This window comes from Propithecus coquereli, unplaced genomic scaffold, assembly GCF_000956105.1.
Source record: "Propithecus coquereli isolate 6110/MARCELLA unplaced genomic scaffold, Pcoq_1.0 Scaffold73, whole genome shotgun sequence".
Lineage (NCBI taxonomy): Eukaryota > Metazoa > Chordata > Mammalia > Primates > Indriidae > Propithecus > Propithecus coquereli.
In genome coordinates, this window is record NW_012153396.1 from 1,756,308 (window position 1) to 1,774,295 (window position 17,988).

At 41.3% G+C, this 17,988-nt stretch overlaps 2 protein-coding genes across 3 annotated transcripts in view; both read right to left on the minus strand.

The window, feature by feature from the left end:
* The window catches only part of CHUK (conserved helix-loop-helix ubiquitous kinase), a 34,528-nt gene extending 29,567 nt beyond the window's left edge, over positions 1–4,961 (minus strand). Inside the window, exons 1-2 of the mRNA XM_012661631.1 lie at positions 4,785–4,961; positions 12–109 (exon numbers count right to left, since the gene is read on the minus strand). Coding sequence (XP_012517085.1) covers positions 12–109; positions 4,785–4,889 — 203 coding nt within the window. The 5' untranslated portion in view covers positions 4,890–4,961. The remainder of the gene's footprint in view (positions 1–11; positions 110–4,784) is intronic.
* Positions 4,962–7,223: 2,262 nt separating this feature from the next.
* Positions 7,224–17,988, minus strand: part of CWF19L1 (CWF19-like 1, cell cycle control (S. pombe)) — a 31,147-nt gene continuing 20,382 nt past the window's right edge. For both annotated transcript variants that reach the window (XM_012661741.1, XM_012661743.1), the window contains exons 9-14: positions 17,274–17,385; positions 16,442–16,521; positions 11,613–11,822; positions 10,710–10,829; positions 10,191–10,288; positions 7,224–7,605 (exon numbers count right to left, since the gene is read on the minus strand). In XM_012661741.1, the coding sequence (XP_012517195.1) occupies positions 7,461–7,605; positions 10,191–10,288; positions 10,710–10,829; positions 11,613–11,822; positions 16,442–16,521; positions 17,274–17,385 (765 nt within the window). In that variant the 3' untranslated portion in view covers positions 7,224–7,460. The remainder of the gene's footprint in view (positions 7,606–10,190; positions 10,289–10,709; positions 10,830–11,612; positions 11,823–16,441; positions 16,522–17,273; positions 17,386–17,988) is intronic.

Below are 17,988 nucleotides of genomic sequence, written 5' to 3' on the forward strand. Positions count from 1 at the left end.
TCAAGTACACTTACTTCTTCATGATCTGGATTTCATGGCACCACCGTTCTCTGTTTTTGGTATTTAGCTCTACACGACAAGACTTAATTGCTATTTTGAGATCAAGTTCCTGCCAAAATAGAGAATCAACAGAAAAAAATAAATAAATTAGGTTCTTGTATAGATTTATTTGCTATCAAAGAAATATCAACCTGGGAAAACAAAACTCTTTTTAGTTTTACTAATTAAACATATTTATCTCCAACTCTTTGAGCTAACACTTGTGTTAGATAAATCATGAGACTATTACATCAATGTTTTAAAACTGACCTTCAAACACACAACAGCACATAAGGGAACAGTGAATGAGACTGATCCTATAACAGGTCTTTTCAGAAAACTGGCTCATATAGAATGCTAGGGAAAAAAAAGATCCTGTCTCCCCAACAAACCCCTTTCAGAGCTTACTTGAGACAACTAACATAGACCCCAACTTCTAACATAACTAGAATGAAGAGGATAATCCTGGGCTCCCTGGCCTCAAAATAGCAAAAAGTAGTTTTAATATGACTAAGCCTAAAGCAAAAACTCCAAAATTAGATCCTAATCTTTGCATTTAAAAAAAAATCTTTTTAAAATTATCTCTTACTTCATAGTAAACTCTGTTTATCACGGAAGAGAGCTCTGGCTCATAATCTTTGTATTTCAAATAACATGAAAAAAAAATCCTAACAGTGATTGTACTTCTGTTTCCATATCTATAAAATGAACCTAACAGCAGCTCTTGCCTATGACTAGTAATTTAGCCAATTCTGACTGAAATTAAACCCATCCCGATGCACATTACAGGAAACGGCCAGAACCCATCATATTCCGGCAACACTAATAACACAACCCAGGAAAAGTAGTCAGGGCCAAACAGGCTACACTATGTTTCTGATATTGTGAGGAAAGTTCAAAAGAACTTCCAAAATATGTAATCTCTGACACAAATCAGAGGTGTGGTAAAGGCTATGTATGAATAGAGGGAGTCTTGCCCAGGAGCTGGGAGGGGAAAAAAACTATAGATGAGGAAGCAAGACATAGCTTGGGTGAGACAGTATGAATTGGGGAGTGGGAGGGAGAAAGAGGCTAGAGATAACATAGCACATGCACAGAGAGAGAATAAAGAAACTAGGACTACAAGCTAGCCTAACCACAGTTCTCACTCCCTTCAACCGTTCTTTAGTTATGAGCAGGTACCTGGTTGTAGCTATGTCCCATGTAAGCTTTTACTACCATGGAGACAATCTGGCACAACCATGAATATTAAACCCCGAATTCTCATAGGCATGAGGCAGGAAGTTATCTATTTCAAAGATCCCAGCCTGTAAGATCCTTCAACTCCTCAGCATATATTTCATCTACTTCATGAAATACCACCTTTTCACAAAGAACATTCTGTGAGAAGTTTATAGATGTCTAGCAGAAATAAAGTTCACTGTTAAAAAAAATGAAATAGCCAGACGCGGTGGTGCACGCCTGTAGTCCCAGCTACTCGGGAGACTGAGACGGGAGGCTGCTTGAGCCCAGGAGTTCTGGGCTGTAGTGCGCTATGCCGATCAGGTGTCCGCCCTAAGTTCGGCATCAATATGGTGACCTCCTGGGAGCGGGGGACCACCAGGTTGCCTAAGGAGGGGTGAATCGGCCCAGGTTGGAAACGGAGCAGGTCAAAACTCCCGTGCTGATCAGTAGTGGGATCGAGCCTGTGAATAGCCGCTGCATTCCAGTCTGGGCAATATAGCAAGACCCTGTCTCTAAAATATATATATATATATAAAAAAATTTTAAAAATTTAAAAAAAAACTGGAATATTCTAGAGATGGATAGTAGTGATGGTTGTATAACAATGTGACTGTACTTAATGTCACAGAACTTAAAAATGGTTAAAATGGTAAATTCTATGTTATGTATAATTTTACCACAATAAAAAAATTAGAAAATACTAAGTTAGTTTCTTTACTTTTCAGAGCTTTTAATATGCTAATTTGGATTACGAATCTCCTAATAAAGAACCCAATGTATTTGACCAAAGTATCCTTTTATCAAAGATTTCATGAGATTAGTTTTTCCAAACACACTTTGAGATGTACTACTCTATTCCCTAGGAAAAGTTCTTTGGTGTTCTGCCATGCTTCCAAATCACTTTGCAAATACCTTCATTGTATAGGTTACTACATTATACTTTGTTTCTACGTCTATCTCTCTCACTAGACTTGAAATCTCCTTCAAGGCAGAGAAGACCCTTGTCGATTGTTGCTCTTATTGATTTTGGCATCATCAGCACCCAGAGCACAGTAATTAGCTAAATAAACCATCTCATATCCTCTCCTCTTCTTCACTGTGTTTTGAGAGATGTAGATGAAATATTGGGACACAGCTTCCACCATAACATGGGGATCCTGAAAGCCGTAAATGCAAACCCAAAGTCAGGCTTGGAAAAGGAATGATGCTGTTTCCAAGTCTTATTATAGAGCAGGGGTCCCCAACCTATGGTGAGCTGTATAATTATTTCATTATATATTACAATGTAATAATAATGGAAATGAAGGGCACGATAAATGTAATGCATTTGAATCATCTGGAAACCATGCCCTGCCCCCAGTCCATGGAAAAATTGTCTTCCATGAAAATGGTCCCTGGTGCCAAAAAGGTTGGGGACCGCTATTACAGAGTATTCCTTCTCTTCTCACTACATGCCCAGCTGTAAAGTGTCCCAGTTTTGGGGAAGGGCACTCTGATTGACTGGAAAGTTCCTGAAAGATTTCTAAGATTGTAGAGGGGCCCAAATCTCTTCTATTTAAAAAGTAATTAATTCCATAGAGACAGAAAGTAGAATGGTGTTGCCAGGGGCTGGGGAAGGGGGAAATGGGGAGTACCTGTTTAATGGGTACAGAGTTTCAGTTTGGGAACATGAAAAAGTTCTGGAGATGATGGTGGTGATGGTTGCGCTTCAGTGTAAATGTACTTAATGCTATTGAACTGTACACTTAGAAGATGGTTAAAACTGTAAATTTTATGTTATGTATACTTTATCACGATAAAACAAAAAGTGATGAATTTATCCATCCTCAGCCAGGGACCAAGAGAAGTCACAAAATCAAGCCCACATGCATTCTTTTTTCCTTATGACCAGGCCAATGGGCAGGCTTACATAACACAGGCAACATTCTGCTGCAAGCACTTGGCTCCCTCTTTTTTTTTTCCTTTGCGTGTATTATGTCCCCTCTTATGCTGAGAATTATTAAATTTACTACTTGTCTGGCTATCAGCTTCACCTTCCATTCTCTCCCTCTCTCCAAGATTTTCTCCTATGCTCTATCTAGAAACCTACTTCACAAAATGTCCTCAGTTCTATTAGTTTCATTTGTCATTCTAATTGCCCCACAAACGTGCCTATTCTCCAAGGTTTATTCCTATCTCCCCTCTCTCCCACCACAAATTATGGGCTCTCTCCCCACACCATGGTCCTTAAGACAGAAAATTATGATTTTTCCTCTTGAATTCACTTGTCTATTCACAAGCCAAGTACAGGCATTTTAGTAATGTCTTAACTGCTCATATTGTTCATGTTTTCCCAAATTTATCCTTTACAAAATTATTTTCCTAGAACACCACTTTTATCTTAACATTTCCTTTTTTAAGGCCAATTAATGATGAATAGGATTATGATAACAGCAACAGCACAGCAGCAGGAGGAGCTAACATTTCAGGGTTTTCATGGGCCAGGTACTTACTTAGCTTTACATACATCATCTTATTTAACTTTTAAACAGATCCATGATGTATACACATTATTATACCTATTTTATGGGTAACAAAATAAAGGCTAAACTCAGGGATTATTAGTCCAGGGTCTATTCACCTAACATGTCCTTCGGGAAAGCACTGTCCCCAAACAGCCATGCATAAGGTTGTGTGGATATGCCTCTTTCTGGGGAAAGGAAGGGTTCATAGCTGTTACTGGCATATCAAAAGACACATGACCCAAACGTGATCATTAACCGATGCTATAATGGTTAAACAATTTCAATTAAATCAAAGTAAAATTCCTGAGTGATGTTGGCTGTCTTTCACCCACTAGGGCCCCCTACCTCACTTCTTCTCTTCTTTGAAGCCATGATCTGTATCAGCTTACCCTCATTCTGTTCCCTACCTAGAATGCATCCCCAACTCCGAAGCCTTCCTATGCTTCCAAAGGCATAATTCTAGACCCACCATGAAACCTTCCTTGCCTACTCTAGTCCCCACTGATATCACACAGACTCCAAGCACACACACATTCCAAAAGACAGCACCTGGCTTCAGTCCTATTTTTTTGCCCATTCGTGCTCACACATACACACTCTGACGTGGATCAGCCTCACACACTCTGACACTCCACATTCACAAAGAGATACATACGCACTGTCACACTCACTACACACCTGGGCACATCTTGACATTCATACCACAGTTGCCCCAAATAGCTCTATCTCACCACACTGCCCCGGGATCTCAGATACAATCTCGGACCCAGGCACCAGGCTCACAGGCACAGTATCTCAGTCTCTCTGTCTCTCTGTCTCTCTCTCTCTCTCTCTCTCTCTCTCTCTCTCACACACACACACACACACACACACACACACACACACACACACACAAGCTCACTGTCCCACACAAATACTGCTCAAAGCCTCAGCGACAATCTCTCACACACTGACAGCCCTGTGTTCCATAGACGCTGTAACAAACCCACCGCCGCTCCCTCTCGCGCCCCGCCTCACCCGATGCTGGTACAGACAGACGTTCCCGAATCCGCCGGTGCCCAGCCGCTCCCGCATCTCCCAGGGCCCGCCCGCGCCCGGCCGCAGCCCCGGGGGCCGCTCCATGGGGCGGGAGGGCAAGCGGCCTCAAGCCCCGCCGTTGTTCCAAGGCCGGTTCCGGGCCGCCGAGGCTCTCGCACCTCCCTTCTCGCGAGATGCATGCGTCACTTCCGGTAGCTGCCGCAGGAAAAGCCCCGCCCCAAGTTCCCTCAGGGTGCCCCAGGAACCCAGCCGGCGAAAGGGTGGAGAGACAGATCCAGGCGCTCGGGCCGCTCTCTAAGTCCCCCGGGCATTTTCCTGGCTGAGATGATCCACATGTGTTTTCCTAGTCTTTAAAAGATCTCTCCAAACCCCACATTGCCATCAAATCACTCTCCAAACCAGTTTCTCCCAACCAGTCTCTCCTGTCTTCTTTTCTAAACTTAACATTGTCTCCACTCCTGTCTACACTTCACCTTCAGATCCCTCCAGTCTATCCAATTTCTCCACCCGCTGAGCCGGCATTTGCAAAGACCACCAGTGATTTAATACTGCGGAATCCGAAGAACTCGAAAGAATCCTGCGCTAACAGGCCCGCTGATGAATTAGTCTTCATAATTCACCATATCTTCCTATACATCGGTTTGAGGATCTCCTCTGTAATCCCAAAGGACTCACGGATGTGACGCTATTCCAGATTAAAGAATGTTCCTCGAGTCTTAAGGAGCTTTCCCCTAAAGGCCTCACGGAGCTTGCTATCAGGCAGTCCTCCAGTTAGGAGTTTGTCAGCGCGGTAGTTCTTCATTGTGGCAATTATTTCTTATGCCTGCTGTAGGGCTGGCTACAAAGGCAAGCTTCGGGAATGCTGTTGGTGCAACAAGTGCTTTCGGGTTGCCTTAGCATAGGGGAACCAGCTCCCGGTTTTCCGTTAGAGTCAGTCAGACGCTTCGCAGAACCTGGGAATCTCAATTTCTCCAGGTGTAGGAGTAAGTGTGGAATGAAATCCTTGAAGAAGTATGTCAGTGCAACCAGAATGTTGAGTGCTGCATGATATAGACCAAGTTGTAGGTCAGCAGTAACACGTGGTCTGGGAGGTTCTGGTTTCCCTATGTGCGTTGTTTCCATGGAGCTGGAGTATCATGAGACTTGGAGATGATGGCAAATAGTGCTTCTAAGGACACATTCCTTAGAACTGGGCAGACTGCACAGAGGATTGTGGTTCAGATTATCATAACAGTAAGAAGCCCCCTCATTTGCTGTCTGTACAGCATAGCTAGTGCTAGTGTGTGTCCAATCTCCACAGGTGAGGCTGCAATCTTGCAATTCCCACTCAAAAGAACTAGGGAGGGACGCTGAGGACCGAAAGATACTGATGATTGGGCTGACCCTGAAGTGGCCATTTTTGTGGAAACCAGGTTGGTTTTCTTAGTTCACTCTTCAAATGTCCTCATTCTCTGGACAATGCATAGTTTGTTTAAATCCTAGGCCAATTGGCCCCAGCTCCACAATCTTCAATTTTGCTAGTTGGTTTTTTCATGTGTAAAATGGAGGTAATAATGGCCCCAGCTCCACAACCTTCAATTTTGCTAGTCTGTTTCTTCATTTGTAAAATGGAGGTAATAATACCTACCTTATAGAGATTTTGTGAAGATTAAGTAAAACAGTGTCTGGGCCATAAGTGCCCAGCATAAAAGGAGCAATTATTTTTCTTTTGGCTTCCTAGATACAGCATTCTCCTGTGATCTCTCTCTCTGCTCCTTCTCCATGTACTTGTTAGATCACTCTATTTCCACATACTCCTTAAATACTGGTATTTCTCAGTTGGTCATCTTCAGCTCAGGACTGTATGTACCCTCTCTTATTTTCATTCATTCTCAACCCATGGCCTATGATGATCCCCAAAGCCCTATCACCAACCCAGATCTCCATGAGTTCAGAATTATCCAACAGAAAACCAGATACAAGTTGGATATCTCAAGCATCTAAAACAACATATCCAAAGCAGAACTTACCTTCTGTTCTTAAATCTAGCCCTTCTCTTCTCAATTATACTGTATACTTCCCAATTATACTCTGGGACAAGAGGGACCACATTAGGACATGGCTATCCTCCTGGAGCCTAGAAAAATGCCTGGCACATAGGAGTTAAATATCTGAAGGACTGAATGGGCTCTTATCTATGAATAAAATGAGGAATATAAGAGGAAAACAGCAAAGGTCTGGATCCCTTCTCCACCTGGCGTTGCTCAGAGAGAAAACGACCCTGTGTGATTCTGGGATAATAGCTGAGCCTAAAGCTCTAGTCCCTCCTATTACACAAACTATCTCCATTCACTGGTCATAGGCAACATGAACACAAGATGTTTCTCAACCATGGAAAAGCATTTGGATTTTATTTGATAGTTTAAAGATGTTTGAAAATGTTGACAATACAAGCTGTGCTTGAGCTGGATGACAGACATGCTTTTAACATAGGAGTTTCATCCTAGAATGATATTTCCCCCCAAAAAATTCAATCCTGGGCCTCTTGCTACAGGCAGATTCCATGTGAATGCCTGAAAAAGAGGCAGAGAAACAGTCCCCATGGGAGACTGTAGTTTCTTTAAAAATAGACTTTCAGTACTTCCTGTGAAGTTCAAAAAGTATCTTTCCCTTTGCTTAGTCATCCAGAGTGAAGTCAAAGGGCTCAAAGTCTTTTCGGAAGCGGCGAGCCAGGGTTTCCTCATCTTCCTTGCTCATCTGACATTGCCTCCAGTCTGACCTGTCAGGAATATTAAGGATGGCTTCACTGGCCAGGACCTCCCTGCAGAAAGAGCACAAAGAAGTCAAAAGGACAGTAACAGGCCCAAAATCCCTCATTGCTATAGTCCTCTTCAGCCAAAGAGCTCTCTTGAGCATCACCCAAAGAAGTTATGCGAATGTCTCTGACTTTGTTCTCCTGCTCTGAGTGCCATCTCTGCCCTCCCATCTTTCAAAATTGTACTCATTTTAAATGACAAGCTCAGGTCCTACCTCTTTCCTGACCCTTCAAACCCCATTTACTTCTCCCACTCTTGAACAGCTTGGAACTACATTATTTGTACTTAGAGAAGCAACATGGCATAGGACAAAGAGGGCAGGCCCTGGTGTGAGAAAGATCAGAGGCTGGAATTCCATTCCCAGCTTTGCCACTTGCTGTCTATGACCTAGACTGATTATTTCATCTCTGAGTCTTGATTTCCTCAGCTATGAAATGGAAATAATAGCACCTTACAGGGCTTTTGTAAGGTACAGAGATAATACAATCAAAGCACCATATTGGCTGTGATTACATCCTGCTTTAAACTAGTTTTGTCATCCCAACAAGACCAGGAGTTTGCTGAGGGGGCATGCATGGTACAGAGTCAGGCACCCAGTGTCATACCCACTCTGATTTAAAATTACTCTGCCTCTCCTTCTCAGGGAGTAAGATCTTCATAGGCACAGCAGCACAAGCTCAATGTCAACAAAACAACTTATCTTGGCTCTCACAACTAAAGGATAACAACATACAGACACACACATAAGCTGCCTTCTAATTGCCACTGCTTTATATTTTTACTTATTTTGATATGTTAGACATAATTCAATTACACATTTATGTGGTTCGTTTTCCACTTTGAAGCTAGAGTAAGTAGAAGAGTTAGAAACAAATCACATGAGTTCTCTAAAAGTCAAAGAACCTAAACTCAGGTTCTAGCTCCCTGGGCAAACTTTGAGCCTCCTTCTTCATATGTAAAATGAAGATATACCCATCCTTTCTTGTATAGCTGGAAAAAAATGTCATCTCAAGTATTTTATTAACTATAAAATGCTATTAATATATCACTTTAAATTAGTATTTTGAAAAATAGTATTGAAAATACAACTATCCCAAGCATAAAACCATTCAAAAAACTCTCTTTTGTGTGCTTTATATGCCTGTGTGTATCTGCAATCATGTGCCTATGCCATCAGTGTCATCAGTATCTGTTGCTGAGACAACAACAAAAAGATCCCATCAGATGTCTGAAGCTCACAACACACTTTTTTTTTTTCCTTTTTTTGAGACAGTCTCGATTTGTTGCCCAGGCTACAGTGAGTGCCGTGGTGTCAGCCTAGCTCACAGCAACCTCAAACTCCTGGGCTGAAGCGATCCTCCTGCCTCAGCCTCCCAAGTAGCTGGGTCTACAGGCGCAGGCCACCAGGCCTGGCTAATTTTTTTTGTTTCTATTTTTAGTTGACTGGCTAATTTTTTTCTATTTTTAGTAGAGACAGGGTGTTGCTCTTGCTCAGGCTGGTCTCAAACTCATGAGCTCAAGAGCTCAAGCAATCCTCCCACCTCGGCCTCCCAGAGTGCTAGGATTACAGGCGTGAGCTACCGCGCCCAGCCTCATAACACACTTGTTCCCATTTAAAAATTATCTTTTTGAAAATGTAGACAACTACTTTTACTGGACTTATCCAATGGAGCAACCTCTTCTTGGAGGCTTTCCAAATTAGTCCATGAAGGGGTTGAGGTTCACTCAAAGCCTGGTTCTAACTAGGGGAAAAAAAAATAGCAGCAAATCACAGACATCAGCATCAGACACTCTGTTCCACACATTTTTTACTCCCCTCAATACTGTCTCTTCCTGTCAGCAATTCTCTATCATCAATCTTTTCCTAACTTATACTATTCCCTGTATAGTTTTGCAGTCATGTTCTGCCTGGTATGAGAAGCAGAAATGAAGCCTCCTCCAGGCCTTTAGAAGACTGTAGAATAATCAAGTTTGGGGTTCAAAAGGCCTGAGTTTGAACCTATCACTGTGTGACCATGGACAAGTTACCTAACACCTCTAGAGCCTACTACCCAATATAGTAGCCACTAGCCAGGTGTGGCTATTTAATTTTAAATTAAATAAAATTAAGTAAAATTAAAAATTCAGTTCCTCAGTCACATTAGCCACATTTGAAGTGCTCAACACCCGCATGTGGTTAGTGATTACTGTATTGGACAGTAAAGATTATTGAGCATTTCCATTGTTTTGAAAAGTTCTACCAGGTAGTGCGCTAGAGCCTCATTCTCCACATTGGTAAATTGAGATGACAGAACCTATCTTACGGAGTTGTGAAGATTAAATAAGGCAATGTATATAAAGTTCTTGACACCGTGCCTGGCACACAGTATATGCTCAATTAATGGCAGCACTTTTACTTCCTCTAGCTGGAATGCCCTCACCCCAGTCTGTGCCCTCTAAATCTCTCTCTCAGGTTTAACTTTAAGGTCATAGGTTCCTTGGGGCAAGGACTGTTTACTATTTGGCTTTTTCTCAATTGTCCACACAGCCCACCACTTTGTTCATAGTAGGTCTAGTGAAACTACATTGAAAAGAAGAAAAACATACAAACCTTCCAAACTGCAAAGGAAAATTCTTTTTAATTCTGTGGAAAAGCTTCTCTCCTGTGTCAAGTTCAACATAAAAATATGCTGCTCCTGGCTGTGCAATCTAAAGTAAACAGAGTTGTATGAGGACATACAATAATGCTTTATAAATCTAAAATCCTAGCTCATCTCCTGGCAAAGAATTTAGTCTAGATGCACAAGAAAAAGGATGTGTGAGTAACTACAGATCCCAACCCACTTAGTGGAACTAGAGTTTAAACATCCAAACGAGAAGATATTACTAGTATCTTCCTAGTGGCATCCATTCTTCTAAATTTCTAATTTCTTGCTCTTCCCAGGAAAATACTAAGACTTTACAGTAATGCCATCTTCATCTCCAGTCTCATCAATACCCAGTGCTCTAGTTCCAAATTGTCTACTGCCTAATTAACATTTTGGGAATGCCTTGATAGTTCCTCAGATTCAACATGTCAAAAACCAGATTTTTACTCCTCCCTGAACATCACCATCCCCTCTGATTTCACCTGTTTGATGTCAGAGTGCTCTGGGATTTCTAACAGCTCTATCTGTTGCTCCTGTGCCTGGGTGATGAAGGCATCTTTAATGTCATCGGTAGCGCAGCAGCTGAATGGCACAGGAATGACCTAGGGAGTTGGGGGGAGAAAAGGAGAAGTTCTTTGTACGGTTCCCAGAGAAGCTGTATCTGCACAATCTCTGAGAAGTAGCAAATCCATCACAGGGGTGAAGAGACACCCCTCAGCACAGACTCTCCTCAAGCCAGACAAGCCTATGTCAGCTTGTCTGTAAGGACTTAAACTTACGAGATAGCCTGCCACATGTGGGAGCCAACCTCTGACGCAGAAAAGGCTTAAGAGCAATCTCTTTGTCATCAAGCCTTTGCCAGCTCCGATATAATGTATGTGGCAGAGTTAGGCCCATCTGAAAACTTAACAAATGTGCCAGAAAGAAAACCACCACAATTACCAATTAGTTATAAACAATCTTAATTTTTTTAGCCATTAGCCCCATGCAAGCTATTTCCTACCTCTGAGCCTCCACTCATGTTGGGCCTTTATAAACAAAATACTCACTCCCTTCCAAACTCCTATCTAGCAAGGCCTACATCTTCCTTAGAACCCAATCCTTTTCTAAATAAGGCACTTACTGTCTGTGCTGTTCACTTGTATTGACCACACACTTCCCTGTGAAATCTCTGGGGTTATCACCAGACACTCTTTAACCTTTTAAATAAACATTATTTAAATATTAATATGAAAATCCATATTAAATATTCTAAGTATTAAATTCATATTAAATATTTTAAATATTAAAATTAAATATTAAAGTTAAACATTACTTAAATATTTATTTCTCAACATTAAGATCCCCATAGTACCGTTCCAAGTTCCTGCTCACAGACTACCTACCTGCAGCTGGAGGTGATGGCTCTTATAATTTCTCTCAAATAGGACACACCGTTTCCCTCGACTCTTAAAAAACCGTCTCAGTGTAGCCTTATACTTTTCCACCTCTTCCACCACCTCTGCTGAAAGCTCCACCACTGACTGGTAGTGTCCAATGGGCAGGATGAGGACATGGTCATCAGATAAGCCTCCTTTGGCCAGGGCAAGGTAGCACTGAAGAAGCAGCACAGAGAATGGAAACATTAGTACCGCATCTGTGATTCTCCAAGGTGAAAAGCCTAGACAAGGAATAAGCCTGAGAATGTAGGAAAAAGTACTCAGGAGGCTCAAGAGGCTATCTCTGACTTTTAAAAATTTGATTTTTGAGATTGTAGTAACAATGTTCTCAAGTATCTGCTGAAGAATAAGATTAGGTGTCACATATTTCGATTCAAGGAGCAAATAAATTGGGAGAGGCACACAGCAGGCTTTTGGTTTCAAATGCACCAAAGGTGAAGGAGACCAGAACAACAGATAGTTGGGTTTTCCCTCCCAGGCTCCAAACTTGAAAAGTTTTTCAGTTATTATTGCCTTAAACCACAGAAAAACACCACTTCTGATTTCAAAGTGACCACTTTCTGCCTCCCCAGTAACATCCACTCCCACCCCCCAACCCCTAAACATACCCCCTGGGCTAACAAAAAAGGGTGAGATGACATGATTAGCACCTAATGTTTCTACAGCCTTAAGCTGCTGACTAAACTCTAAAATGAAAGCAAACATACAACCTAATGAGGTAGAAGGAAAGAGAAATCTCAAACTCAGATACATCCAAAGAAGCAGAAAACTATGCTTTCCAACAATGGATGTTGGCCTTTAATAGCAACTATCTGATGTTCTGTAAACATCAAAACATGCAGGACTGTTCTACCACTCAGATACTCTTTGAATGGAAGATGCTGTGAGTGAGCACAGAAGGGCCCAATAAGTATCAATGTAAGCAAATATCGGTACTTTAGAAAAAAATAATCCAAAGTATACTCTTAGTGTGGAAGGATCAAGGTTAAGGCTGAAGGAAGGAGTCGTTTATTTTTCATCTACAATGGGAAAGTCCAATGGAATGGCAGGATAAGTATTAGAGACAAACTAATGTATGATCATCCTTGATTTATTTGGCACAGAGGCCTGAGCACATCGACAAAGTTAATTTTCCAGATGATTAACGTTCATCAAAACCTCATAGGTACTAAAATATTTTTTAGATTTTTACAATAACCATTTTTTATTTTACTTGTTTTAAAAGGTTACTCTAGAAGCCTGAGTCTTCTAACCTTTTTTATGTGTCAGAGTGTCACTGCCATAAACATCAGCTTTTATATTGTGATGTGCATTCTTTGGCTATTGAAGTCTATTGAAGTCTAGACTAAATAGCTTCCCCTACTTCCAATGCAATGCTTAAAGTTTTTGTGAATAGTTCACACTTACCCAATCTCCTCCCTCTCTTTCAAACTCTCACCCTTTCATCTCTTCTATACTTTAAACCTAACAATATATAAACAGGACCTGAATGAATTTTTCTCCTGTAAGTAAAATGCATGGATCTTGTAACAGTTATTTTAGACTCTTAGTAGTCCTTCCCCCTTTTTACCAATCTGTGGCTATGGGCCATAAGCATAGTTCTATGTACATCCATTGAGGAAGGCACAGCAAAGGCAGAAAAAGTCAGGGAAAAAATGTAATTAATAAAAGGTGATTTTAAAAAATGGTGGCAGAGAGGGGATCCCAAACCCTTCCCCCGAGATACCCAAAGGCCATTCCAGGTTCCCAAGAGGTTTCTACCAGACAAAGGATAGTGTAGGCTCTAGGCCAAAAATGCTCATGTGGCCTTCTACTTGGGGTGTTGGGCTGGGCCACAAACAAGACCTTTTTCCCCTCCAGCTTCAGGCCTAGATGAGAAGAAAACAGGTTTCCTTGATCATCCCCCAGACCCATACCCTGAGTTAGATACCACGGACAATAGAAAGGTGAATGGAAAGAAAAGGTCATTACTTGCTAAGGCCTAGAGCAGCACTGAGCTATGTCACCCACTCCAAATCTCTTTTCTCCTGCATGTGATCTTGTACGTATTGAGGCTTCTCAAACAGAAGAGTCAAAGCCTTCCTTACTATACAAATTGCGTAGGAAAGAAAAATGACATCAATTAATCCAAAGAGGAAAACAGGTCCAAAGAGATAATCCAAAAAGGGTATTCCTTTCCAAGTTTGCTCTTCTTCCACTGAAGAGTTCATCCATGGGCTCTATGGTTCAATTGTGTCACAGGCCTTGGCCCCACTAGTGCTCCCTTCAAGATAGGAATGTGCCAAAACATAAAATTAAAACATAAAAAATAAATGTAAAAGACTGGGACTCTTCAGTTCGAAACAACATAGGCAGAAGTATAACTCCTCAAAGTTACTTAGAGTGGAAGATGAAATTGAGACTCTAGTCAGTCTACAGGAGGCCACAAAAAATGGTCCTTAGGCCAGGCGCAGTGGCTCACACCTGTAATCCCAACACTTTGAGAGGCTGAGGCAGGAGGATCACTTGAGGACATAAGTTCAAGACCAGCTTGGGCAACATAGTGAGACCCCATCTCTACAAAAAATTAGCTGGGTGTGGTGGTGCACACCTGTAGTACTAGCTACTCATGAGACTGAGGTGAGGGGATTGCTTGAGCCCAGAAATTTGAGGCTGTAGTGAGCTATAATCACACCCACTGTACTCCAGCCAGGATGACAGAGTGAGACCTTGTCTCAAAAAAAAAACAAAACAAAAAAAATTGGTGGGAAGGGGGGTCCTCAGATTGTTAGGATAAGTTCAGGAAAAGGTCACTTCAGAAACCAAAATTAGAACAAATCAGTGAAAAATGGATGAAAGCATCTATCTACAGAAGCACTACACACAAAGAAATTGTCTTAGTTTGTCTTGTGTTGCTGTAAAAGAATACCACAGACTGGGTAATTTATACTCAACAGAAATTTATTTGGCTCATGGTTCTAGAGTCTGGGAAGTCCAAGAGCATGGCACTGGCATCTGGTGATGGCCTTTGTGCTGCATCTTCCCATGGAGAAGGGCAAGAGGGGGCGAGAGCAAGAGGGGGCCAAACTTGCTTTTACTACCAAGCATAACCAACCCACTCCCATGATGATAACATTAATCCATTCATGAGGCCAGAGTCCTCATGAACCCATCACCTCTTATTAGGACCCACCTCCCAACACTGTTGCATTGGGGATTAAGTTTCCAACCCATGAACTTTTGGGGACACATTCAAACTACAGCAAAACTGGTTTGTAAGTATTTTCCTCAGAAGCCTCAGGGAATATCTAATTCTAGCCATGGGTGACTAGAGGGCTGAAAATTAAGTTTTCTTCATTCTAAATGAATGAAAAAGAAGGATAATGGTCTATAGGGAACCCAGAGAAATGTGAGTGAAAGAATGGTATTATTTAATGTCAAATGGAGCACTGCCTAAGCAAAAGTACGCAGGGAAATGTGAAATAGAATGACTTTCCTGTAAGACATATAGTAATCAGGGCTTTCCGCAGCCTGAGTAACATCATACTCAATCAAGCCCATCCAGTTCTCATAGTCTGACTCAGTGCTTACCAAGCAACCTTACAATTATTATCAGGGATTCTCAGATGCTCACACCAGGAATGTGGATATGGGTATTCCTGTCATTAGGAAGTTACCTCCTCTGCTACTAGGCAAAACTGAGAACTTACCACTTTAGTCTTTGACGTGACTCGCAGTGTGAATCAATTCCCAGCATTACATAATTCTAAATAAAAATTAATAAGCTCAAGTTTCTGAATCTGAAGCTATAAAAAGAATATCAACATTTTTAACCCAATATGGGTATATAGCAACGTAAGACTCCCTTTTCAGGATGAAGAAAATCCCTGTTTTAGATAGTAATTATCAAAAGCAACTCATCATTCTCAAGTAGTATGGACTCAAAATACGGAGAGTTCAAGAATTATATAAAAGTGTCACCCCAGAAGAACCATACCTATTTGTGAGACAGGGAGAAAAAGAGGGAGCTATCTTGTCAAACTGCCTATTGCCGTAATCAAAAAAGACAGACTAAGAAATGTTGATGAGGTTGTGGAAAAACAGAAACCCTCATACATTGCTGGTGGGAATATAAGATAGTATAGCCATTCTGGAAAATAGTTTGGCAGTTTCCTAAAAAGTTAAACATAAATTTACCACATGACCTAGCATTCCACTCCTAGGTGTCTATCCAAAAGAAATGAAAACATATGTCCATACAAAGACTCGCATGCAACTCAGAGCAGCATTATTTCTAATAGCCATAAAGTGTAAACGACCAAAATGTACATCAACTGCTAATTGGATATAGACAAAATGTGGTATATCCATACAATGGAACACTATATGGTAATAAAAAAACAATGAAATACTGATACATGCCACAACATGGATGAACCTCAAGAATACTGTGCTAAGTAAAAGAAGCCAGACATGAAAGACCACATATTGTACGACTCTGTAAGAAATGTCCAGAAAAGGTAAACCTATGGAGACATTAAGTAGACTAATTGCTGCCTGGGGCTGAGGGTGGGAACAAGGGATTAACTGTAAATGGGCATAAAGGATCTCATTGGAGTGATAGAAATGTTCTGAAACTATAATGTGGTGGTTGTACAACGCAGTAAGCTTACTAAAAGTCATTGAATTGTGCACTTAAAATTGGTAAATGTTATATGCAAATTATTCCTCAATAAAGTTAATAAAAAACAAATAGGCATCTCCTTCTCTGTAAAAGGTCCATAGAAGTAACTCACATGTGTGCCAATGTTGACCACCAAATGCTTTTCCACTTCAGGGCTGGCAAGGCAAAACCAGCAGGGTCCGGGAGGCTGAGCTTCATGCAGAAGAAAGCCAAGTGTTACTAAGGTCCAAGCACTACAGCATATAATCACCCTGTAGAACTCAGCCTTGTCTGATCTTTATATCCCATAGAGAGTAGTACAGCAGTGCCACAATGGGTTGGGCCTGTTGTGCTAACTATGATCCCCATCACCATTTTCAATGAAATTAATCTCCATTAGAAAAGTTCTGAATTTATAACCAATCCACAAGTAGGTGACCCACAAGTGGATAATCACATATTGACTAAAGTAGCACATAACTGGCAACACACTACAATAAAAGAACACTGAACTGGATGTCAGGAGCCCCAGTTCTAGTCCCAGCTCCGCCATTAGCTAGCCACATGACCCTGGAAAATAGTTTACCTTCCCAAGGTCAGCTTCTTCTTTGAAACAAGGAGGTGGAGAAAGAACCTCAATGAAATAGCCTTAAAGACCTTCATCTCAGTTCAATTATTCTACTATTTTATGAATCTACATTGGTTTTGTATGCTCTTTACCTTAGCATGTTTTACAGACACAAAGGAAAGGAGCTTTTTCTTTCCATAGTTCTTACAAGAAGAGCCTCAGACAGTCTCAAAGTCAAGCTATCTTTATATTATTTTATTTTTACTTACTATTGGTCCTATTGACCAAGATCATTCTCCCCTACCAGAAGGGGTTCTCTTAGCATGCTGCTTTCCAAACAAAACTCAAAATAACAGTTATTGCTCACATAGGAGACCTCTAGAACCAAGGTACTTACGAGGTTTGCGAGGCTGCTTTGGGTGAGGAGATTTGCTATCTCTGCCTGTGGATGGACGCTTCCTTCCTTGCTTTTCATTTAAATCAAAGAAAAACTGACAGGCTGATTCTTCCTGGAATGGCCAAAGGCAGAGGGTAAATATTATTCAACTAACCTTTAGACAAGTAGCCAACCATTCACATACAAGGGAAGATTCCTGCCACATCATCTCTACCCTTCCTCTCAGCCCTTTCTGCCTATTCTAGGGATGAAAAATATCTTCCCAATCCTGATGCCTAGACTCTCAGTCATACAAATCAACACTCGCCCAAACTACCACCAAATTCATTCTTTGGAAAAACAAGTTAAAATGTAAGTTATAGAGCAATTTTTGCCTAAAACAGAAGAGGATAAACTCACCCAAATTCCTTTTCCTTTCTCTCTCAATAGGGACATAGTGTAGTCCCACAATCTCACAGGTCAAACCAGTCTAATTCAGCTTCAATTAAAGAGATGAGAAGGCTGCTCATAAAGAAAGAAGAGTCTGACAAAGCAGACAATGCATAATAGTAAGGGAACTTGACATTCTTTGCTTTAGTGTAAAAAAAAATTAATTTCAGAAAAGTCTGCTATTAAGAAAATTTCTTGGCCGGGCGCAGTGGCTCACACCTATAATCCTAGCACTCTGGGAAGCCGAGGTGGGAGGATTGCTTGAGCTCAGGAGTTCGAAACCACC